The sequence below is a fragment of the Rattus norvegicus genome, chromosome 9 (assembly GCF_036323735.1).
Source record: "Rattus norvegicus strain BN/NHsdMcwi chromosome 9, GRCr8, whole genome shotgun sequence".
NCBI classification, from domain to species: Eukaryota; Metazoa; Chordata; class Mammalia; order Rodentia; family Muridae; genus Rattus; species Rattus norvegicus.
This window is the reverse complement of record NC_086027.1, coordinates 76,118,894-76,145,463: the sequence shown is the minus strand read 5'-3', so window position 1 is coordinate 76,145,463 and position 26,570 is coordinate 76,118,894. Positions and strand designations below refer to the sequence as shown.

The 26,570-nt window shown below is 39.2% G+C and overlaps 1 protein-coding gene across 2 annotated transcripts in view; it reads right to left on the bottom strand.

Moving 5' to 3' along the window:
- Cps1 (carbamoyl-phosphate synthase 1) overlaps window positions 1-26,570 on the bottom strand; it is a 122,877-nt gene that overhangs the window by 41,276 nt on the left and 55,031 nt on the right. For both annotated transcript variants that reach the window (NM_017072.2, XM_017596592.3), the window contains 7 exons: window positions 25,870-26,027; window positions 24,003-24,131; window positions 21,374-21,518; window positions 19,706-19,916; window positions 18,095-18,293; window positions 16,032-16,208; window positions 12,946-13,064 (listed from right to left, as the gene is read on the bottom strand). In NM_017072.2, coding sequence (NP_058768.1) covers window positions 12,946-13,064; window positions 16,032-16,208; window positions 18,095-18,293; window positions 19,706-19,916; window positions 21,374-21,518; window positions 24,003-24,131; window positions 25,870-26,027 — 1,138 coding nt within the window. The remainder of the gene's footprint in view (window positions 1-12,945; window positions 13,065-16,031; window positions 16,209-18,094; window positions 18,294-19,705; window positions 19,917-21,373; window positions 21,519-24,002; window positions 24,132-25,869; window positions 26,028-26,570) is intronic.

Below are 26,570 nucleotides of genomic sequence, written 5' to 3'. Positions count from 1 at the left end.
ATAAGTAAAGGCAACCGTGCAAAGTAACCTAGAGCAGCCATGACAGATGTGGAAATACACTGAGAGTCTGTAGCTAGGCGGTGCACAGGAACCTGACCGGGGACGGCAGAGCGGGTCACTGTTGTGTGTTTGTGTTTCCACACTTGGTGAATCTGTGCCCATTTCGGGAGTGAGCAACAGGAGAGAAAATTTAAAATGTTTACCTACAAAAATGCCTTAGTGTGTTAGAGATGGACAAACAGCCATTAGTCTGTCTGTACTATACCAGAGCTACTCTCAAAGGCACCCCCGCGTGTCATACCAGGTGAGAATTTTGCACCAAATGCGTCAGGCTAGGTGCACAGTGCAAATTGTAGGGACAACAAGCGGATTCTTAGAAGAGGTGTAAACAAATGGATTTTAACACGGACTATCCAGCAACTTGATCAACAGTAGACGTGATGTTTCTGGCAGGTCTTGAAAATTAGAACTCACTGAACCAGACTGATTATTAAATCAGTGTTCGTGCTGTAAATGAAAGCAAATACGAGGACAGCTGGGATTTTGTGTGAAGTCCACAAGAGATTTTTCTGAGATTCCACCCGAGGCCTCTCTGCTGTTCATGTCTGCTTTCAGACAGGAAGCATTATAAAGCAATTTTTCAGTGAGAAATGGGGGCTGATTCTGACCCACCGTGGCAACTGCAAAAACCAAGTTAGGTTAGATCCCTTCCCAAGCTGGAAGCTGCCCGATTGCCAGTAGACCAACCCCCAAAGCAGGGAGCAGACTATCTCTGTCTCCCGCTGCTGTCACTTCTGTGCAAAACAAACCTGGCTGACATGTATCATACTTGGAAGAAAACTGGCTTTACTCCAGCCTGTTCTGATACAAACCTTCATTTTGTACCCCATTACAATAAGGAGAAGAAATGGTTTAAAGACATGACTTAGTAGCTTAGGGCCAGTGAATCAGATAAGGTTAAACTCCCTCAGAGTCCAGGTAATCATATCTAAATAGGTCGTTCTCAACCTGTGGACTGCAATCTTTTTGGGTCAAGAGACTCTCACAGGGGTCACCTAAGACCATCAGAAAACACAGATATTTCCATTACAATTCATAACAGTAGCAAAACTACAGTTACGAAGTAGCCACAAAAATAATTTTATGGCTGGTGGTCACCACAACGTGAGGAACTTTATTAAAGGGTCACAGCGTTAGGAAGGTTGAGAACCACCATCCTAAATGACCAAGACCTCCTTTAACAGCCTCAGATGCACCTCCTCTTCTGCCCACACCTACATTTTTCTAAACAGGACTTCCGCCATCATCACAAGAACTTGTTTTTACTTTTGCTTTTTCCTTTTCTCTCTCTCTTTCTTTACAAACTAGTTAGAATTATATTTTAGGAAAAGGCAAAGTAACTATTTTATTTTTCCTAAGGAAACTAAAAATCTTCATTTGGAACATACACAAAGCACAATAATTGCTAGAAGAAATATAAACGCTGAATTTGTATTCAAAACTGTATTTTGGATCCTCGGTGGGGAGTGCTCCACTTATGTTATATTATAAATCAAGGGAGCATTTTACCCAGCTAGGAGAGTGATCGGTTGAAGGGAACACGGCACACTAAAGCACAGGCTTTAAAACACGTGCGATAAGTGATCCTTCTACTATTGGATGTCTGTGTGTGTGCTGGAATCTGGTTTATTTTCATACTTTTAAAACACATGTAAATTAAATCTATATTGCAGAGCTACCTCTTCTAAAATAGGCTGTAGATACAACTTTTATTTGCCCAGCCTGCTTTTCCTTTCAGAGTTCAAAAGAAAAGTCTTCAAAGACTGGACTTTCATGGTGTCATAGCAAAATCTACATGACAGTTTCACATCCCATGCCTGGGACACAGCACTCACTCTCAGAATCCCCCAGCTTCTCTCTATTTAGCAGCGCAGAATAAACGACTAAAATTTTAGGAGATAAAACATCTTAAATCATGGGAGTTTTACACACTCCACTGGAATCTTTTACTGGCTAGACATCATGGTTCAGCTTCTCCAGCAGGAAGTGTGTTCTCTGGGTTATAAACAATACAAGCTCTCCTCTCTCTTCCTCAGACTCCCAGTGTGGATCTTGTTGTTGTTTAAAATTCTACCCTGTAATCTCAGAGACTTCCTCCACTCACATTTGGTCTTCAATAATAAATGATGAAAGGAAATGGAATAAGTTCTCCTTAATGAGGAAATTTTCACCTGGGCTCGAGGAGCTGGGGCAATCTATTAAGGGACAGGAGGAGCGCCTGCAGCATCGCAATTACCAGGGGAGCTTTGCACTCACACTCACGGGGTCTTCTCGGCCACTTGACTGCTTTTTCTCTGATCCAGCAACTCACAAGACATACTAAACAAATTTCCCTCCATATTGCACGAACTCTAATGTGGAAATAAGCACTTTACCCAGCCTACAATTATGAGATGGACCTGCAATCTTATTATTGTCCTTTCTCTTAGGAAAAACAGAAGGCAAAAGCTGGGTGCGCTAGTCCTGATACTCAGTAAATGACGCCAGGTCTAATAAGAGCAGAGAAATGAGTGGCTTGTTCTCATCCGCTAACCCTTGCCTACTTCTCCCCCGGGTTTGCACAACATTGCTAATAATTTTTGGCATTTCCAATATTAGTTCTATGCTGCAATCATACTATCACCTCTGGTGGGAAGATTATTTCTCATCTCCTCTTTTCCCTTTGGGGGAAGAGGCCATGCCTGCATCCTTAAGAGAACTACGGAAGATACTCTGCGAAATCGTGAGTGCTGATCAGAAAAGCAAAGGACAAAAGGGAGACCACAAGCTGCCTCTCTTCATTTCTGAAAGGATCACGGCACGTTCCTCTGTAGCAGTGGGGTCTTTGGAGGAATGTCAGACCTTCATATTTGCACACGATACACAGGCACAGGGCAGACATGAGCCACACCAGTGTCCATGAGAAAGCATAGCATCTTGAAAGTGATTTGATGTGGCCTGAGTCAAGCTGGCCTTCATGATTCCATAGTATCTGAAGTACTGTTCTCAACGGACAGCATCACATGAAATGGTACTTTAGCTTGAAAGACAGAAACTACACTCTCAGCCTCAAAACTTCATGGGAAATTGATACTGTAGCTATTTTAAATAGTCTATTTCTTTATTCTACATGATTACCTCTCACCCTTTTTAGAATTTTCTGTTTATTTTTGTGATGCCGGGAACTGAATCGAATGTCTTGGGCATGCTAATAACCATATTATCACTAGTATCCATCCTCAGCCACACATTCATTTTTAAATAAATTTCAGAATCCCTGGTTGTTCAGAAACACTATGATATTAGTTTCAGTCTGTTAAGGCTACCCATACTCTGTGAGGTTTAATAATATAATTTTAATTAATTTGAATATTAATACCAAAGTACTAATTATTTCCAGGGGTGGTGGTACATGCCTTTAGTTCTAGGGAGGTAGAAGCAGGCAGATCTCTGTGAGCTTGAGGCCAACCTGGTCTACGCAATGACTTCCGGAATTGTCACAGCCACATTATAGAGAGACCCTGTCTCCATATGTTCACATGCCTCTGCCTGCTTTGTCTCTTCCCATCCTAGATTGCATTCTTGTATACAGCCCTCGAGACAGTGGTGAACATCTTAGTTTTCAGTCTTTGAAAATGGAAAATGAAATTCTGAAGGGAATGCTCCCAGACGTTTGGGGTAGCAACATGAGGCATGGTCATCCGTACACTCTATCTCTGTGACTTTTATGTACTGTAGTAGCATCGCGGGTATTACTTACCAGGTAAGGATAGCCTAGGGGGCAACATTCTCTATAATTTTGCCAGTTTGATTTTCATTCTCCGCCCATACCTCAATGTGCAAGAGGAGGTTTGTGCACTGTTTTAAATATATACATCTTAGTAAGTATGTTAGAAGTTACTATTAATAAAGCAAATGTTTTAAAGGATATCCTCTGAGATCTTCGTGCATTTAAAAATTCTGTTTGCATCTTCTAAAGATGGCCTTTGGGGCTTCTTCCCTGTCAGGCTGCCTGGATGTTCCCCCAGAAGAGCTCTGGAAAAGGGCATGTTCATTACAATACTTCTGCTCTAAGTGAGGTCAACTATTCATGCAGGAAAATGTGCATCTCACAGCATGACAGCTGAAGAGACCTGATCTCCAACTGTCTGTTTAAAAGCTGTGTCTCTATAAAGCTTTGAAAGGGAGTTGTTGACTGGAGATGAAGGGGCACTGAATTGCAGTCCTTGACTTTGCCTAACTCACATGACAAAATGATTGCAAGCACCCTGGTGTGACTCAGTTTCACCATCTACAACATGTAGGACCGGGCTGTATCATACATAAGACCGATGTGCTTTAAGGTCTCAAGAGAAATACAGATGTCTCCATTGAAAAAAATCTCTGGGTTTTGCCTCGACCTTCTTTACCAAATAAACCAGTTTTGTTAGCACAATCAAAAATATTCATGAAAATTTCTCATCAAAACTTCAGAAATGGGGCCAGGTGGGGCAGCACATGCCTTTCGTCTCAGCACTTGGAAGGTAGAGAGAAGCAGATCACTGAGTTCAAGGCTAGCCTGATCTACATCTTGAGTTCCATAACAGCCAGGGCTACACAGAGGAAACCCTTGTCTCGAAAAACAAAACAAAACAAAATGTCCAAAAATGTACATTTTTGCAGATGTTGCCTATTCACAAAAATGTGGTAATAAAAACTTCACCCTGAAAGTATCCTGGTCCTTGTGTGTGATCTCTATTTAATGATACAAAACAATTAGATAAATCTTATTTTATTAGTAAACGGCTCATCTAGAGCCTTCCTAGATAATTAGAAAGAGATTGGACCCTAACAATGCTGATTTATGGCGTCTCTCACCACAGTCAGCTTATTTTTCAGATTGTCCAGCTTACAGTTAGTAATTTGGTTAGTTTTTTTTTAAGCAACCAAGAATCATGTGTTTTATTTCCTTCTCCCTTCTTTGCTACAACTGAGAAATTTTGACTTTCATTAAATTCATAATATTTCTGTACTTAATTGCTATATTATTGTAGTAGTAAATAATAAAATATGAATTCACCAGCCCACGCTGTTGCGGGCTCCGGCAGGCCACATGGCATCTGCGGGGTATTTTCATCTCAATCAGCAAAATGTCTCCACCCCACTCATTAAGTTCTCAATTTCCATCCCACATTGTGATGGCTACTCTCTGAGCCCTGCAGCGATCTCACCGTCTATCTAGTTCCCAAGCAGGGTTGTTGCCACACCAGTCTTGAGGCTCTCTTGTATATTCTGCTCACATTCTCAGCAACCATCCCCTGTGGTTACAGTCACAACTCCCAGTAACCCGTTAAAATCAAAACTCGATAAGCTTGTAATTTATCAATCAGATTTATATCAGTAAATTCTCACTCCACAAAACGTCCACACAATAAACTCACAACCAATTGATAATAATATAAACTGCCCACCTAGATAAGATAAATTTTCCTGTAATAATCCATTTATGGCCACACAGATCTGGGCCAACCTTCTCTGCCCTCCTTCTTGGTTCTTCTTCCCTTTCTTCTCTTTCTCACCTCTTTCCAAAACTCTGTGCCTGTCTTACTTTTTCATTGCCCAATCACAGGCCTCGCCTTATCTTTGCCTGCCCTCCCCTGCATATAGACAACAATCTACATTTCACCCTTTCTGTCTAATTAAAAAAAAATGAATGTTTCTCTCAGATGTAAGCTGAGCACAACCATTACCATTCTGTAATCTATGAAGTATAAAATACACCTAACACCCAGTCTATCATTTTTGTCAATGAAATAGTACATTCTGTTACTTAGCTTAAGAAAGGCTTAAAATCTATGTGTTATATCTTGGCTAGCTTAAATACTATCTGAAAACTATCTAATTAAATATGTATTATCAATGTTAAATAGCCTGGGTGGACTATGAGACAATAATTAGTCTTCAACCCCGTCAGAAATCTGAGAATGACCAACACTATCTGAAAATAAAGGAAGCCTAACATGGCTTCCAGAACTGAGACAAGTTGGAGAGACAACTGCCTACCTATACGATCCTGTCAGCAATACATAAGAGCATCAGTCTTCTCTGCAAATTTTTATTAATTTCTCACGTTATGCTGAGTCCCAAGAAAATATGAAATAGATCATTCTAAATCATTTGTATCATTCCAGTATCTGTGCTCTTCCTTAGAATGCTGACTCTATTTTACACCCTTACAAATCAAGGAAAGTTCTTACTATGAAACAACCAATGCAAAAGTATATTAAGGAAATGGAATGGCTCAGCAGGCAAAGGGGCTTGCCACAAAAGCATGAAAACCTGAGTTCAATCCCAGCATCCACAATGGAAAGAGGAAACGCTTTCTACTCTACTACTCTAACTAGACACCCCATAGCATGTGCTTTTGCTCACACACAAACATCACACACATGCACACACACGTACACACACAAACAGCAAATTTTAGCTTAAATTGTATATTAAGAAATTTGCATACTTACTATTATCCCTAGTGGAATTTGCCATTTCCTTTCGAAGGTGATGCCATATAATAATTATAGAACGCTAACACTGTGTAGCCTTAACTATTCCAACTGGTGGCCGAATAGTTGGCCGACGTCCAGTTTAATCCTACACTGTCTTCACTGAAGAGTTAAGACTCTCACTTACATTAAACTTAACATAAAAAAGTACCAGCAATCGTAAGTTCTCACTTCCTAAGTAGAATTCAGCTACTCTCCCACTACACGTTTCTCATAGCAGACCTATCTATGACTTCCCTCCTTTCTCCCTGGAATTGACTGCGCTGGACTCATCCAACTGCCTTCCATTATTATCTCACAACCCCCCCATGTCACACCAGACTGTTGAAAGTGTCCTCTCATTGATTGATTTCATAAGAAAGTTTCTCTTCAAGCTGCTGCTGTCATAGCAATGGGATATTTAAAGCAAAGCACACTTGCCTTGGACTCAGACTTGACGCCAGCATGAACCGCTTGTGAAACCTTGGGGAATTAAGCAATCAGGGCCCTCATTTACAGAGTAAAATATGGAGGAAGGTCTTCCCAGACCACTCATGTTGAGCTATGAGATTAACTAAGAGTATTAGTCCTATACGTTTTAGTCTTCATTCAATTTCCCTGAATTAACATTTTTCCTATTTACCTTGTCCATCAATGAATATGATCCATGTGTATATTTATATAGATTATAAGCACACTGAAGATTGGTTAATAACTAAAAATTATTCTTAACAAATGAAACTGGACCTAGTACAAGACCTTGTAAACAATGGGTACCAAATAAATATTCATTAGTAATTGCTAATAGATGAACATGGTTATTAATAAAGGAAGATGACATCAAGTAAATGCCTATTCTATCATGCTGCAATTAGACAGACTGACAATATCAATAAGCCAGTAATTATTGATGACTAATAGATTCATACACACTTTGAGTATATGTGCTTTTTGATCAACTTAAGGCTTTTAATTTTTCAGACATAAAACTAATATTGAGAAATATGTAATGTAGTATGAATTATTTGAGTACTATTCTGACAGGCTTTTAAGTAAAATATCTTGCTCATAGCAGAATCATAAGAATGCTCCTATACTTGAAAAATGCACAATTACTGTCAAACTATGACATTCTTACTTAACTAATAAATGAGGTTTTCTCAGGACATTAAATGTTTTGTGTAAATTTTTGTATCATGTGTAATTAAACAGATTATTACAATTAATAGAGTCATAGTACACCCATGAGATTACTTAAAATAACTTACCTAGTCACATAAAAAATAAAATCAAGTTAAAATATAATGCACTTTTGTATTAGTTCTGAGACATAAGATTTCCCAGAGCATTACTTCTATTTTAAAGAAGAAATATCTTGTTTAAGTATTCTTCAATTTTAATACCCTCAAAGAACTTCATAGCCAGGCAAGATGGCACACACCTCCAATCCCAGCGCCTAGGAGATAGAGACAGGAGCATCTAGAATTCAAGGCCCCACTCGGCTGCCCAGTGAGTTCAAGGCAAGCAGAGTCTCCTGCAATCCTGTCTCAGAAAATCAAAGGAACAAGAGAAAAACAGAAAAAGGAAATCCTTTCTGTAGATGGCTAGGAATGTGAAGACTAATGACACAGAATACTAATATGTCCTGACTGGAAAAGTGGATTTCCTGTCAGGTTTAGATCTTCAAACATCACATATTCAGCACCTTGTGTATCAGCCTAGTAAATAAGAAGGGAGCATGTGTTACAATTAGGACTAAACTAAGAAACACAGTAAGTTGGTACTGCTGTAAACTAATATAAGGCCATTTCCTGGGAATAAAATCAGAATTACACTAAATTACCCTACCGCCTGCATCTTGTTTCTACATCCAAAGGAATAGCATCATAAATATGCCATTCCAAAATGAACAAATCCTAACAGGTAAGTATGTTATATTCACATAAAGTGTCCCCAAGTTATTTCTACATTTAATGCTTTGAGCCAGAAATTACAAATTAAAAACAGAAACCAAAGTATAGGCAGTATCACTCTTACGTGTAAGTTCTAACAACGCTTGGGTGACACACCCCCTTGAAAACTTCAAGCAAACGAAAGCACAAAGTGTTCTTGTCTGATTTTGCCATGCCTTGTGAGCAAGTTAAATAAAAAGTCAATAGGAACTAGCATGCGTAGGAGAGGGCATTCAAAGGGGCTCTTCCAGCTAAGGTGACACCTGCATTATTACATCAGCCAGGAGTTTGTGGCTGCAGGGAAATGGCCGACTTTACTGAGCTCAATTTACCACTTGAATGCCCAAGCAGAACTCACTAGGCTTGCCTGAGATTGTTTCCCTAAGCAATCCGCCTGCCTGTGATTTTTCAATACCCACCAATGGGCATAGTTTATCACACAAACATAGGGAAGTTCAGATGGAAACCGGACCCTTGCAAACCATCGTCTCCCCTTCTTCAGTTCAATCATTACCGCAGTAAGGGGAGATGAAGAAAGGAATCGAATGTTCATATTATCAGAATTGGTGTGGCATAAAAAAATCACAGAAACCCATGGAATATTGGATAAAAGTAATTTCTGCATTTTCATAAACCAATGGCAAATCTACGTCAACCCTTCACAGAGAAAGAAATCCAAACCTTAGCTTCTAAAGTCTAGACTGTATCTCACTAGATATATACACTACGTTTGAGCATCTGAAACAGTGGGAAACAAATTCCTTTAAACGGTTACCTCCAACATGACTAATGTAAGTGACATCGTGTAAGGTGAAAGCCGGAGGGCAAAATAGGCTGCTCCAGGAAAATCACAATTGCCATAAATGGTGGGAAACCTTCCATCTGCCAGCATAAACGCAGACAGGCTGTTTCTCCTTTAAAACACTCACTTGAAGGAAAACTGCGAAGCTTCATGCAGCTTCGCTGTGGCCAGGTTTTTATGTAAATTTCTCGAAATTATGCAAGTGTAGCACCATCCCTGAAGTGGAGTACTACACACAGAGAATGAGTCCAAAAGAAGAATGGTGTTTGAAAACATGCAATTTCAGAGCAGCCGACAGAAGATACTGAGGTGATGCTTATAATTTTTCTGACCTGTTCATATTTCTTTAAATATTATGGTTGCCTTTCAGTTGAAAAATGTTCAATTCGATTTGACGCTATAAATAAAATGTTTGGGACTTAAGGTCCTAAAGTAGTCCCTGCTCCCAGATGAGCCTGTTTACACTTCATTACAGCAATACCATCCCAGCTAAAGGAACTTGAGTCTACTTTTTGTCTGGCCACTGCTAATACAATTAAAATGATTACCATAGGCCCTGGCTATATGGAGATAAAGCTACTGTGTCTCCATGGTAAATGTAACACTGCTGGAGACCTTCATTACATGCAGTCTGAGTTCTTCTGGATGGTATCGAGCACACCTGTAAACTATGAGCATATGCGTGTCTGCGTATGTGTGCACATTTAATTCCTCTAGAACTTCAAACAGTCTTTACTTCTCAAACTCCTTGCAGATAATCGATCAATGTGTAATGATCTGATGTTGTGCGGTTAATAGCTAATTTGGTAAGTACTAGACCTTTAAATTCCAATTCCAATGCGTACGCACATACACACACACACACACACACACACACACACACACACACACACATCCTGTGTGACAACACATCACATTCAGTAGCAAGAAACTTCTCGGCGCCTAAACAAATAACGCACATCAATGATGTCACCTTGTGTTGCTTAATGGCTGTGCATAATTTGTAAATTTGATGGACTGCCTAGCGAGTTCTTCATCAGCATTAAAAATAAAGACAACATGAAAGTCAGTGAACACGCATGGAAAGGGGGAAAGTTTGTCTGAAGGTGCCTAGATAATTGCCGTTCCCTAAATTAGTAAAAATGGGCATTGTCATCAAAGCATCATCTATGTCACCATTTCTGTGCTCATGGGTTGGTGTGGTGAGACGCTAATCAGAACTGAGTTCTGGAAGGGACACGCTCAGTGTTAAGACACCAATCCGATGACCACAGCCCAGATCACCTCAAATGATCACACTGATGATGGCTGGGATTCCTTGCTGTAATTTTTCTATGCAAAAGTTGCAGAAGGATTTAAGCACATGGGCATCAGAGATATGCAGTGGCAGGAAAAATCTGGACTCCTCTCAACATACATCAAATAAGTAATTACCTCCTGGGCCCACATCCAAAGTCAGATTTTCCAACACAGGAGCAGTTAAGAATTTCGAGCAATGTAAACCATAAGCAAATGTGAATGTAAAAAGAACCACGGTTTTTTCAACCCTTATCCAAACTTGCAACAAAGTCTACCCCTTGATGTCCACTGACGATAAGGGGTTTCTATTACTTTGGGAATTATGCATAATTTGATAACTAAATCAGGACATTTAGAAGTTTCTGAGGAAATAAAAGATCTCGTGGCCCGGGATAATGGTAAGAACAATTAAAAGTGGGCCAGGAAACTTGAGTCTCGAGCACTTAGAATCAGTCAACTTTGATATCCTTTTGAGACCCTTATACATCATAAAAGGGTCAAGAGAGCTGGGTTCAGTGGCCAAGCAGTCTCCTTATTTATATAACATTTATAACAAGCATCATACTGCTATGTGCTTAAATCACTGAACCTCATTAAGAGAGCGAACAGAATATACAGTATCTCCCAGACACTAACACAGAATTTAGGGTTAGTGCTATTTGAGTCTCACATCAGATGTTTGGATTTCATGTTGTAATACCCATCAAAACTATTTACACGGGCTAGATGACGCTTTTGAACCTTTAAAATTATTACAAGCTTTGAGGTAGCTTTATACAGATCGTTATGAACAAATGAAAGAATATTATTTAATTATAAATACGCCTATATTAGAAAATGGAAACTAAAAGTTTCAAATTATCATCGAGCATATGCAACAGAATTAGTAGAGATACTCTAAGTCGCCTACAGCCATGGGACGTTTCTACTCTCCAACGACCTTTCCCTTTTTTCTATCAAAATACACTTTTGTCTGCCTAGTTGTAATCTTAGCCTGACTTCTAGTTGTAACAAGAACTATTCAATTAAAATATTAAGCTGACCCCCAAACCCGTGCCCGCAAATTAGGCCGCATATCAAATGCACACTTCGATCACAATCGCATCAGCTATTCTTCACGCGAGGGCTGTCTGGCGCACTGCGAGTTTCTAGCGCCCCCGTGTGGTTTCACTGGAGCGCTTTCATAAGGCTTTGAAATCTGTTGCCTAAAACTGAGCAGTGGAACAGACTATATATAATTCAACATGGAAGCTTCGCTGGTGTCATAAACCAAGAAAAGAAACCCTAAGTCAGCAAAACCCTTAGACAAATGTATATGTTCCACCTCTGCCTTATTTGCTGACTACTGTTCATTTTACACAAGCTCTTAAAAGCATTGCTACAGGCAATGGTGGCCAGTCTCATCCTTGTTTGACAAAATCCCTGTGTACAAAATCAAGAATTTAACATGGGTAAAACCCAGGAGCAACCCCCTTCCTGTTCTCCCATTGTCCTCAACATTTTATGTAATTAAATTGTCTGCATTCCCCTAAGCCATTTGAAAAGAACATATACTACCAAATCTTTCTTTCTCTAAATATATCCCTAGGCTTAGAGTTGAGATTTCTTTCCAATGTAAGCTGAGGAAGACCTTATATCCTAATTTGGTAATAGATGATCCTCTTCTCAAAGATGAATACATAAAACCTGTCTAAGCCAGAGACAACTCAATAGGCAGTCTTCAAACAAAACTTAAAAGAATTGACTTTAAATATCTGACATTATCAGAATATTCTAAACATAAAATAAAACCTATAAGTAATTGGCCATGAAAAATTAAAATGTAAGTTAGTTAGAGGCCAGGAGGTTATTAACAGACACACAAGTATAGCTCACTTATATGCCGAACTAAAAGTCCACATGTTGATAATATCAGTAGAAAAACAAGGAGAATAAATTCCCTATCAATACATAGTGATTTGTAGGTTAATATTAAAATCAGAACTAGGCTCCAAAATGGAAAAGAAAGTGTACATAAAATCGGAATATAACTTGTTGTCTTTCTTTCTAACAATATGTAAAACAATAAATATTTGTAAATGTTCTCTAGTTACTCTGAGCTCTAAAGACTTGGTTTAAACAATCACAATATTTGACGTCACCAATGAAAGTATAAAATGATTCAAAACATTGAACCCTGTGAGAGGCTGACAGTTGTCTCCTGGCATTTGCTCCCTTTTCCTAATGTCAGCATCGTTTAGCTCGGTGAGGCAGCGTCTTGGCCAGCTGTACGAAAGGACAACCGAAACATTGCACTGAAAATCTATAGAGTGGTTCAGAGCAATCCTCTTACCTGTTAAGCCCTTTCAGTGTCTTATCCATGTTTAAAATGTCACGCATCTTATACAAAAACCACTTGTCAATGGATGTGAGCTTCACGATTTCGTCAAGGGACATGTTGTTTTCCAAGGCCTGCCAGAAGAAGAAAAACACCTTCTGTGGCAACCATTTTCTAAACGTCTTGTTTAACTGAAAACATAACAGCCATTCCTTTCCGTGGTATTTAGAGAGACTGGGGCCAGACTACCCCTGAGATACGAAACTGAATCATTAATGGTCCTTGAAATAAACGCTGGATGCCGTTAACTGCACCCCCAAATGTCATACAGAGAAAGTACAAGAGAAATGTGTGCTCACCACAGTCTTAGCAGGTCCTGCCTCCTCCTCCTCTTTTGGCTAGGCTCCTATTTCCTAAACTATATACTTGGTAATAAGAAGAATCGAATGGCAATAGAAAGGCTCTATCGGCAGCTCCCCATCATCTTCTTATGCTTACTTTAACGATCTCCAAAGCAAAGTGCTAGCTACTCACTGAGCTGAGTGCACTGGCAAAGCTGCATAACTCCCCAAACCAAACCCTCCCAACTCAAAGCATGTGCACTGGTATCATTTATATTTATACAAATGTGCATATTCCCAGTGGAAAAATAATAGACATATAACATCTATTTCAAAACTATTTTAGAATGACATTTTACATTTTTAAGTTCAGAAGAGAAGTGCAGCTAACGAGTAACTCTGGTGCTATAGTCCACTCATAAAGTTGAGGTTTCTTAAACCTTTACTTACTCTACTGTAAGAGAGTCCATGATCGTAAGCTCTGAGCTATAGCATGGCACACAGGTCACACGACTAGAATAACACTTAATAAAAACACTCAAAGCCATGTTTGTTTTTTTTTAACTTTATCTATATTACTCTTATGTAATTTTTCACAAAATCACAATCCTATCCCTAAGTTCTACATTGGTCTTAATCCCTGAGAGACTAAAAGTTGCAAAGCATTAGCAATAGAAGGAACATAGAAAGTAAGTGATTCATGTTTTTTACAGATTAAATAAAGATTACATCCGGTAATGTAAAATGAACAAGGACCCAGAGTGTGGTAGCCACTTCCCTGAGAGGAAGAAAAACCTACAGTCAGGTCTGCTTCCATTGTGAAGCGAGCCTGCCAGTCCCGAGACATCATCTTCCCACACTGTAACTATGCCACCTTACCCCCACTGGAATGAAGTCCATTATGACCCCAAATGCATTTGAGGCTGGTGAAATGCTCACCAAATCAAAACTAATGCCTGCATTCTCCCCCAAATCAAAAGAGGTGGTGACCCAGTCATCCTGAAATAAGAATTCTGCAAAAGCCAGACCTCAGAGTACCTTGCCCTCCTCTGAGAATCATGAACGCCGGTAGGGAGTCCAACCCTCCCTCCATACTTTTTCCCTTTCAGCCCTGCACTGTCCTTATATTCTTTGTCAAAATTGCCGAGTCGCTGGTTGCTGTGGAAATGAACAGTAATGATGACCTCAAACAAACAGGAATCAGTTCCCTGTTCCAGCACTCGGGCAGACAATAATTTATCCCCGAGCCTGCACTTCTTGCTTATACACAACGTGCTCTGGGCAGGATGAACCTCCACACGTTTGCCCTGCATCCCCACCCTTTGTGAGTCTGTTAGAAAAGAATGAGAGATTTGCCTGAGTTTTACAGCCTGGCTGGGAACTAGGAAATGCTATCCTTTTTCATCTGTTTCAAGTGGCAGGAACAAGATTGCTAGACTTGAGGAAAAAATCCATTTACTGCCCTTCCCCTGAGGGAGAAAATCATATCTATATATGTGTCTATATATTTACACATCCACACCCACACATATGAATATCCTCCATTTCTTCTTAAATAAAAGACTAAGAGAAGGACAGAATACACAGTGAAATGGCCTTCTAGGAAAATCTCACTTTGTTGCTGTAACCCCACCACTCCTGACATCAGTCTTAAAACTCAAGATTAGAAAATATTCATCAAAGATAATAGTCTCTCCAAGAATTTCAATAGGACTTAATTATTTTAGAAATGAAACCCATAAGAATGAGGAGAGTACATATCAGATGCTCTGAAGGAAATATTTCTTGGTCTTAGTCAGCTCTCTGCAGGCCTGTCACTAAATGCTAGTAAGAGTTACAGTGAGTTCAAATCATAAAATGCACGTTTCTGTTGCTACAAAGGCACTATGTAAGTCAGATTTCCTCTTTAAAGATACAATTCCTATTTTCACTAAAACATCCCACATGCACACACACAGACAATGGCCAAGGGAGCTTTGTGAACTCGGGGTGGTTTGACACTGTTGGAGAATTAATGCCGGTGCTTCCTTAAATGTCAAAAAGCCATTTAGGGATATCTGACCAGACAGATTCCAGCTGCCCAAGTCACCTTTCATAAAATCAGATGAGCTGAAATTTCAAAACTCTAAGCACAGTAAATATGAAGGGAGATTAAAATGGCACTTCATTTGCATGAAAGGGAACTAAGGGGGTGGGCCTGAGAGGAGGGGCTTTTTGTTCTACAAGTAACCCCTCCAATAAGATAATTACATGGGAAAGCCTACTGTCACAGTCTAGGTTGCCTGATATTTAAACACAGAAAAGAGCAAAAGGCATTACATTACGGACTTTGGTAGGATGTACTACAGGATACCAGTGTATCACTTCTCTAATACAATTGCATCCATTTTCAGGGAGCATTTGATACAGGGTGACAAGAAAGAACAAATCAAAACTATAAAATCTTAAAGTCTGGGGCTGTGTATACTAAAAGTGGTTCATTTTGGCTGTGTGGGTATCTTTTAAAAGTGCATTGTGCCCTTGGGTCCAAGCTTCAAGTTAAATTTTAAAAAAATACTTATTACTCAATTAGAAGAATGTCTGATGAAATTCAGAGAAATGTTGCATGTAAGATAGGGATAAGAAAGAGGTATGTTTCTATGTGTGAGAGGGACAGGAAGTGCAGGTGTGTACGTGTAATGGCTCCCAGGAAGAGGCCAGAGGCACTTTACAAACACTAGGCTGTAAATTCTGAGGCCACTCCAGTTAATCCCTTATTACCTTAGCAATGGCATAGATGCGGGTGCTGGAGGGTTCAGACAGCTCCTTCCTCAGATCCAGGTTTGCTGGCCATTCCTTATTCATTGGGAGACGGGGAGTGAACCCATCCACAGATGGATGGCACATCCTCAGAGCCTTCTGGAAACTTTCCTCAAAGGTGCGACCAATGGCCATGACCTGGGATACAAACATAAGAGCTTCACTCGAAAGAACAGCCTCATGTAGTTTTGCTTTCCCACAAAATTCGATGTGCAATATTTCCCAAAACTTGACAACTGCAAAAGGACTCGGAGAACATCCACAGATCTCGAGCTTCTGTTCCATAGTCGCTCTTACCCTTTCTCCGTGCTTTCTAACGCAACGAGTCTTTAACATATGATTGGTTTTTCCTAGCTAGTGACTGTAGCTGTATTTCCTGAGAGTAACGAAGACATTGCCTGCACCTGTTCTGAAGCATAATAGTAATAAAATGAGGAACAAATGGCCAGAGCACAGGGACCGCCCTTTCAAAGACGTATGCCAATGTCCTTTAGAATACTGAACAGATAAGGAGAAAACAGACTATTTGAAGGATGCCAGTCAGTTCTCTAACTAAGTATTAATATTAGTAGACCCCTAAGAATCATAACAAATACACATAGGTTGTGATTTTGGATCTAGATAGAGGTTAAATTTCACCATGACAAATTTTATATGTCTTTGTACAATATTTACAGCTAATTGTGTCTAATATTTTTAAAAAAGGACAATTTAGTCTGAACCAGTCAATACCCAAAACTAAATTTAATCTGGCCTTGCAGCCTACCCAGTTATTTTAGTGAATGAACATTGCCTTTGAATCTCTCCACGGAACAGTAAATTACTGTGCAGTTTTGGGCTCCAGTTTAAAATATCAATGGTTACAATACAGCCTTCAGTAACTTTTCCCAATACCTCAGATAGGCTCAAGTTCACGTTAATGACAAATTATAAAATTGTGTGTCAACTACGTGAACAATACATATTCAAATACCACTAATTTCGAGCAGATTAACCTTTTACGCTGTCCCAGATGTAATTAGAAGTAAAGGGAGTTTCTGGGAAGCAGGGATAAACAAAATATCAGGACCTTTCAGTTCAGCGAAAGGGAGATTAATATTCCACTGTGCTTTCTCAGATTGGAAGAGTCGTACTTGAAGGTTTGTGGGAGCTCATGTTATCAGCCTGTCTCCTATACAGATGCGGTTATAGGAAGTATAAAATAATGAAGTCACAATTCACATGGACTGAAACCAAGTATTTAACTTCAAGGCGGTTGTCTGGCTTTGCACATTACACAATATTTGGGCATTTGTACCTGTGTGGTATATTCGTGGGTAAGCATGTAGGTGTGTGGCGTGCACTTACTGATCCACGTGCTGTAGAGACCAAAGCTTGATTTGGGGATGGCTTCCTAAACTGCTTCTCCATATTATTTTTTGAGGCAAGCTCTCTTATTGAACCTGGAGCTTACCATTTAGCTAAGTTAGGTGGCCAGGGGACAGCCAATCAGCAGTCGCCACACTCCCACCTTCTTACCAACCCTATCCCCACCTCGTGCTGGGATTGCAGACACACATCATCACTCCTGACATGATGAGTGTCCTGGTGACCCAATCAAGTCTTCATGCTTACGCAACAAACATTTTACCAACTATTCCCAGCACTTATATTATCTTTTATACTGCTTTATTTTCTATATTTGATTAAAAACAAATCTTATCTCAGATACATACATATGCTTTTTATATATATATGAGATGAAATTTGTTTTAGTCAAATATAGGTATATATCTTATATATAGTTGATAGATAGGTAGATAGATAGAGATATGTATGTGATTGATATATATGGAACTTTGAATCCATAAAAATATCATGTAACAAATAACATAACACTGTTAAAACACTAAGGAGGAAATGAAACTTCTAGTAGCCAGGAAAACAGTATCCAGGCAGCCTTTTGACTGTCAATGCTATCAAGGAGGCGACAAAAGTACTAAAACCAAATCTCGTGTAAATGAAGTACTAACTCCTACACTCACCTCGCCTACACTTTTCATTGAGCTACCAATTCGGCTGGATGTTCCATGAAAACGGTCAAGGTCCCAGCGAGGAATCTTGGTCACCATGTAATCCAGGCTAGGTTCGAAGCAGGCTGAGGTCTTCCCAGACACAACATTCTTGATTTCTGGAAGTGGGATTCCTAGAGCGATCTTTGCTGCGATGAACGCCAGTGGGTAGCTGTAATAACACAGAGGTAGCGTTAGCCTCCCTTCATTGGTTGGCTTGTTTGTTTTTAAGTTCAAGCAGTAAGCACTGAAAACAACTCCAAACTTGAACGAGGCTTTCTCTACAACTCTGGCATCAGTCTACTTCAAAATGTAAGACACGCCAGATACGTCCTCCACATAAACATTTCCTGGCCACTTACAAAGTAGTGTGGTTCACCATAAAGCATGCAGCCGCGGAGAACCCACTCTTAAGCCCTCTCTTGTATTGCTACAATCTCCAGCCTTCATCCTTTCAATTCAAGATCAATAAGTTTCTTGATAAATAAGATTTTTCCTCTACTGCCTGTGTTTAATGTCCACTTAGATTAAAATCTGCAAAATAATCTCTGAGAAAAAGCATTCGAATTTCTATCTAAAGAGACAGCTGGAGTTCAGTGTGTTATACATGGTCGGGAAATATGGGCTTTGCAAGTCTGTCTCCAAATATTTGAACTTTGGTATCTTGTTAAAAATAAAACTTAACACCCTATAAATGTGGCCACCCTCTGGAATGTCACTTCAGATAATTTTATTTGGTAAGATAATTCACAGAACTATAGAATTGGATATGAGTTCTTTGGAAAAAGTGCCTGTCTTTACAGACCAAGAAAGAGGTAAGTGTCATGCCCAAATTCACTGTCTGTGGATGAACCAAGCAAGAATCAGGTCTTCTGACTTCTGTAGAGAGCGCTACAACCTTGCACTACTTCATAGCTACATAAAAACACTAAAGAAGTAAATATTTTCCTAATTTAAATGCCATACAACTTAAACACCAGATGCTAAAAGTATCAATAGAAACAAGAGGTTTTATTTACTTTCTTTCCAATTATGCTTGCTAGCAGCTGTTAAATGGACATTGAATTTACTTATTTAGTTCTCACATTTACCCATGGAAATATCCTATATTGTTAATTCCTCTTTGTTAAAGATCATTAGTTAGTGATTGGGTATGTTTTATCATGTCTATTTCCAAAATCAAAATGATCTATCCTGAAGTGTTAAGTTAAATAAAGTATTTCTTATCAGCCGCTTGTGTGGGCAGTTGAAAACCAAAATTAAAGATTAATGCTCACCCTTTAACAACATCTGCTAAGTGCAATTAAGAAGCTTATTTTTCATGGCCTGTTTTGGCCACCCAGATTTTGATTGGCTTATGATTAGTCAGCAAACAGAGTTACCTAATGATCCCACTTGTCTCAAGCTGGCAGCAAGCTCGTTAATAACCGTGCCTTTGGGGTTTCTCTAAAGCTTCTGACACTAACACACAGGAAATGGGGGCAAATTTTATAAAAACAGAATGGTCTTCTGTATTGACAGGCAGTCAGTTCCCCATTTCTACCTACAAAGAGATTGAAAACATACGCTCCATCACGATCTTACCCAGTGGCCTTGGAGGCCAGGGCAGAACTCCTGGAGAGCCTGGCATTCACTTCAATGATACAGTATTCCATGGAAGTGGGGTGAAGAGCAAACTGAATGTTGCATTCACCCACAATGCCCAAGTGGCGAACAACATTGATTGAAGTGCGTCTCAACATCTGGAACTCTGCATTGGAGAGGGTCTGGGCCGGGGCCACAACAACTGAATCACCTGTCAACACAAACACTCATTATTTAGTGTTATATTTCAACAGCCAGCTTGACTGACTTAATCTACTAAAAGAGATGCAAGGCATAAAGCAGACTGATGATTTAAGGAAAGGATTAAAATCAATATTCACATTCATATGAGTGAAATATCAGGTATTCTCCATAACTCTTATATTGTCCACGTGATTCTGATAATTTACTTATAGAATCACCCCCTCCAATTTTTAGCCACATTTATCTAACTGTTAAAGTTTAATTATCAGCTTACTCGATTCGCATCAGGCCCTTCAGCATCTCTTTCTTCCTCTCAAATGGTCTCTCAAGTTTTCCTTCCACAGAACATCCTCCCTCTGTGCTAGATGACTTGAACCCCCTCCTCTCTCCCTTCCTGATCTCATTCTTCTCCAACGTGAGGCCTTTGAAGTTTTCATCCCAGGGCCCTACCTTCTGCCTGGAGACATGATCAGCTCTCCTTCCCTCAAGAAACCTATGTCCAACATTGTCAGACACACACACCTCTCAATTTCTCTATCACTAAACATGGTGGAAGTTCGTCAAGGTCCTTATCCCTCCTTATCACACAATCCTGCTCTCTGTGTCTGTTCCATCCCTGAATTGCATTATCTCATTTTTTTCTTGTGAATAGCTAAGAACCCAAATTAAATCTTTATTCTTGACCTAACATAGGAACTAATACTGCTACAAAGAAAGATCTTTTGTAAAATACGTTCTTGCATTGACCTAGTTGATACTTTTTCCACCTAATTTTCCTCAGAACCCTCTATCTCCTTTGCTTTATGACCGATTTTCTTTGTCCTTCCCTAGAAATTGAATTGTTTTCCATGATTCAAATTTTAACTCTCTTCTTACCTCTATCTATGCCTATATCCTTTAAAAGGTATGTGTGTCTCTAGTTGCAATTATCTCTTCTACACTAAATGATTTCCAAGGATCTGTATCAACATTTTCATTTCCGTATTTCCATGTATGACTTTCTACGGTCGCAACTCCTTTCTCCAAATTTCTCCCATCATCAATTTAACATTTCTGGAATGTAAGTCATCATTCTGTCCTGTAGAACCAAATAATTTAACTTGCTAAAAACCTATTTTTCAGTACATGGGAGACTATTTTCTCCATCACTAACACTTCAGTGTGCTTTAAAGTTTTGCGAGCCCCATCTTTACTTCTCAACACTGTCATGGCTCAAATTCACGGTTTATCTGATCTTCCTCCATTGAAATCAGGATCACAATATCTATCATGCTGTAGAGGAATCCTGGGAATTCCAAACTAAAGGTGAGAATATTTTCAGTGCTATAAAATACTATGTCTAAATGTTAAGTGTTATAATCAGTCCACCAGCTAGGACTGGTAAAGTACCTTATACAGGGTGCTATGGTAATCCAAGTCTGGAGCCAAAGGCATGCCTATAATTCTGGAAGATTCTTTGCCTACCTGTGTGAACACCCATGGCGTCAACATTCTCCATGTTACAGACTGTGACACAGTTATCATCCGCATCTCGGACAACTTCATATTCTATTTCTTTCCAACCTGTCACTGACCGCTCCACCAGGATCTGGTTGGTCATAGCAAATGCCTGCAGATGGATGGCAGAGATACCAAAGATTTAAGGAAAGGCTGCAGTTTAAACAGGGACATTAAAGAAAGTACTCTGACCTACATCCTGGTCAGCACTAAAGTCTTAAACCTCATCTCTGTTCTCCCCCACCTTCCAGAAAGCATGGGGGGGTGTCTGAAAATCAGTGGGACCAGGAATAGCATCCTGCAGTGAATGCTCTTGATTTGGGTTATTGAGGCTTGCCATTCAAAGTGCTGATATGACATTAAATCAAACTAATTTAGGAAAAAGAGAAAATAATTGAGCAATCAGGCAGAGGGAAATGAAATTATTTCAGGAGCTAGGCTTCTGTGAAACCAGAAAATGTGATAAGTACAAATAAATGTGAAAAAAAGATAAGTCTAAAGATTTGGGCTTTCTCTAAAATAGCTGAGGGTGCTTTGTACAGTGGCATACACAATACGAGTTCACTGGTGCTGATGAGGAGGAGAAAGAAGATGATGATGCTTGTAGACAGTCATCCAAGATGGCAAATGCAACGTGGGAATTAGAAGAATCATATGCAGTTATTATTATGGTTAATCACTGCCTAAGTGCTTAAGTACCCTGAGTCGTATATCATACATGGCTGATTAGACAGATATGAGTTAGTGTAATTACCATTTCATATTTACTGCGTACCCACAGTATGGCAGAATTCTGAACTCAATATATGAAAGAGGCGATCTCTGACCTTAGGACATGTGGTGACTGACAACGGAAGACAAAAATGTCCCTTTATCTCACAACAGATTTGATTTTGGATGACAGTTAGATGAAAGGAATTTTCATTTTTATTTAAAATGATTAGCAGGCTGCATGATGCGGTGACAACTCAATTTAAATTCTCCGTAATGGATCTCAACACTGGGTGTTTTGCAACCACAGTCACTCTAGGCTTAAACACAGGCAACTAAAAGTGTGACTCCTTTGTCCCCACATCTGCCCGTAATGAGGTTCTCAAAACTGTTAGAACATTCCAGAGCTGCTGTTAACAGGTGAGTAATGATTTCATTTGTCCTTTGGGTTGTTTGCAGAAAGAAGAAGACTCAGAGACAAAGGGCATAAATTCTGTATTTTAGTAAATTAGGATAGAAATTTAGATACAGGGAAAACTGGCTTCATTTCTGTTAACCTCCTAGCCTTGTTTTTAAATTCTTTCAAGTTTCCAATTTTACTTCAAAGTTAACTTAAGTACCTAAGTGACCTAACACAGCATCTAGTGGCTCTAATTATAGCATCAAATGAATAAAGGGATAGATTAGGAGGTAATGATATGATTAATTAATCTCAAGGAGAAAAAAAATAAAGATTCTCAACAAGAAAAATATTCAACAACCACTGATTATTTTGGCAGAGTAGAAATAATTGAAAAATATTTCACTCCAAACTGTCTTCATATTGTAAATGTTCTAAATAAAAAAACCTGGTTCTAAGAATGCTTTATTTTTATGGAGAAAATATATTTAACACAGAGAAGAATATGCTGTCTCTAAGGACATTGCTAATTTTAAGAATTCATAACATGTAGCATGCTACACTAAATATATTTTATAACTACATAAACATAGTTTGCTTTAAGTAAATAACTCCAAAGTCCTGAATGTGAAAAGGCACCTTTCATATTAAATACGTTGCTTTTTGTGTTTATAATATGGGCAACTTCAGAAACACTAAATCTAAGTTGTTGGCTTGTAAACCTGTCACTTACAAGTGCCTGTGTCTATTTAATTGTATTTATCTGCTTTCAATTTTTCAATATCAACAATTTAAAACCTTACTTTATTTTAATTCAAAAATAAAAAATGAAGACCTATAAATTGTGTGAGACTAAGCTCCCCTACAAATGGCTGTGCAATGGTGGTCTCAATCCATCCGCATGCCATTCGGTTGTCCTAACTACAGCTGTTTTCTCACTGAAAGTCATCACTGAATCTCAGTACTGCCAGCTATGGTCCTCTAGAAGCAGAATATGGACAAACAACTCGGGAGCAAGGTGTTGCGTGTTTATCTCTGTTTTGTGTTGAACATCTTTTCTTAGTGAAGATAGTTGCATTAAATCGCTCATTCGTATTTAGTGATGAATTAAGGTGATTTTGATAGAAAAACAAACTATAAGAATCCAACCATCGCTTGCATTTTTATTTGTGTGTTGGCGAAATCCATTCCTATTATTAAACTTGGAGGCTTATACCATTTTCCCAAAAATAACGTGAAAAACAAGGCACTTTTATTCTGCTCTTCTCATAGTTAGTAAAACATATTTTAGCAATGTGATTTGCTGGATTGGATTGTGGAACACCGGTGGATGAGGTGTACCTCCACGAAGTCGGTAGCAAAATGAAAATGGACAGGCAGGTAGAGCGACCTCTGGTTTACGTAAAGTCCTATGGGTTGAAGATTTGTGCTGTTTCCTTCTCGATATCCACTTGAGGATAGAGCTTTGCTCAGAAAAAAACTTACCTTTGTGCCAAGATCCATTAAGGTCTCCTTGTTGGGACAGATGCCGGAGCCTAACCCACCCAGAGCATACGCAGACCGAATCATCACAGGGTAGCCAATGGTGTCTGCTGCCTTCAAGGCATCCTCCATCTGTGAGCAAAACACGGATACTGAAGCTGAAAACCCAACCCCTCTACACCTCTCTCCCTCTCTCCCTCTCTCCCTCTCTCCCTCTCTCCCTCTCTCTCTGCTTCTCTCTCTCTCTCTCTCTCTCTCTCTCTCTCTCTCTCTCTCTCTCTCTCTCTCTCTCTCTCTCTCTCACACACACACACACACACACACACACACTCGCGCGCGCGCGCGCGCCCGCACACAGAGTCACAGTCACAGTCACACCATGAGATCCCAGAAACTCAGGTTAATTGGTTGATTTGCACAGAGGGGAATTGTTTTATTTTTCCCCTCATCTTCGTCTGAAAAAAGAATGTCACTCTATAAAGTAAAGTAAAATGTGTCTGTAATATTTTTTTACTTTTATCGGATGAATTTTTAAGTTGTTTTTTAAACCCTGCTACACCATGACCAAAAGCAGAAGTGATCATCGCTTATTGTAGAAAGATATGCAGACAATGGTATTTTTAGCTTTAGTTTGAAAGTCTATCATTTAAAGAGAAAAAAAAAAAGGATGTTTTCTATTCCCAAAGCTAACATGGCAATAAAACAGTGTACCACTAAGAATACTACATAAAAGAAGATATTTCATTTTTCAAATTTATTCTGAGAATAGTCTCTCCAACCTGGAATTTTTTTTAACTTACCGAATACAACATATGGTGGCTATATTTTTCTGTCATGGAATATTATTACACCACCAATGGGAATGTAATTACACCTTCCCCATATGCCGGTTTCTTATCATAGGGAAGCAAGGACATAATTATATTTGGCAATGAAAGTATGAATGTACGGCAAGAGCTTCCCAAAGCATTCAGGAGAGCTCCCATGGGTTGCTCTTGATTGACAGCTTTGTAGTCTGCATGTACTTGGTAGCATGCTTTTCTGAGACAGATACACCCAGTTTTAGTGATGACAGAATTACTTGACTCATTCCTAAAGTTTTGCCTATTTCTACAATGGGAAGCTTGTGTTTACGGCTTCCACTCTCTACTTCAAAAATATGTGTCTAGGGGTTGGGGATTTAGCTCAGTGGTAGAGCGCTTGCCTAGGAAGCGCAAGGCCCTGGGTTCGGTCCCCAGCTCCGAAAAAAAGAACCAAAAAAAAAAAAAAAATATGTGTCTAAAATCAAAATAAAATCAGGGCAAAAAGAGGTGTATAGCTAGTTGATTTTTTTGATGTTTGGTAATATCCTAAAAATAGGCATAATGTATAATGGAAAATAAGTGTAGAAACAGGAAACCCAGATCTATATCAAAAATATGCTCATCCAGGATGAGTCTTATTGACTAAGTTCATTTCATTCTTAAATATTTATTTCATTCCAAAGATCCAATTTTCAGGGCATTAAGGCTTATACTCAACATGTGTGACTTATTGCAGAAAAGAACAGAAGGCAAAAATAAGTCAGCTGTCACAAATCTGTGCCGTTGTTATTTTCAAGAGATCACGGGTGCTTCAACCTCAAGCAAAGAGGTTCACCTGCAGGTTTATATTTTCCTTTGCTGAGTAAAATACCAACCTCTATTTCTCAAGTTTTAGCCCTGAGTGCTGCTATTAATCCACAGTGTTTCTGTGGGACTAAAATACCTATGAGGACAATACATATAAATATGAAGATTTTATATATAATAATTATCAGGCATGATAACCATTGTCCATGCAGTTCAAGACTAGCAATGTGTGCCCGTCTCCCAAGAACAGAGTGCCTTACTGATTCCACTGCAAAGCTAGGAGCAATCTTCTCGTTGATCTCATTCAGCTTGTCTGAGAAAAGCTGCCTGTCTTCTGTGGCCATAATGGACTCGACCGATGTTCCCAAGACCTTCACACCATATTCCTTGAGCACACCCCTCTTGAATAGTTCCACTCCTACAGAAGAATTAAATAAAATGGGATTTCTTAATCTCAAACTCTGTGCCTTCTTAACAAACATTGATGACATTAATTACAAAATAAATAAGTAGATAATTGGATGAATAAATAAACATCCTGGGGCTGAAGAAAAATGGCTCAGCAGTTAAGAGCACTGGCTGCTCTTGCAGAAGACCACGATTCAGTTCCCAGCACCCACATATTTCTAAACTATACTTCTAAAGTTATCTGATGCCACCTTTTGACCTCCTAGAGAACAAGGTCCAAGTGTAGCACATATACATGAATGCAGGCAAAATACATATATAAAATAAATGTATCTAAAAGCAATTTTGAAAGAACTCCTAAAATTGGATCCAAGTATAGATCTCTCCTGAGAGACACAGCCAGAACCTGTCAAATACAGAGGCGAATGCCAGTAGCAAACCACTGGACCAAGAACGGGATCCCCATTGGAGGAATTAGAAAAAGGTCTGAAGGAGTTGAAGGGATTTGTGACCATAAGAACAACAATGCCACCAACCAGAGCTTCCAGGGACT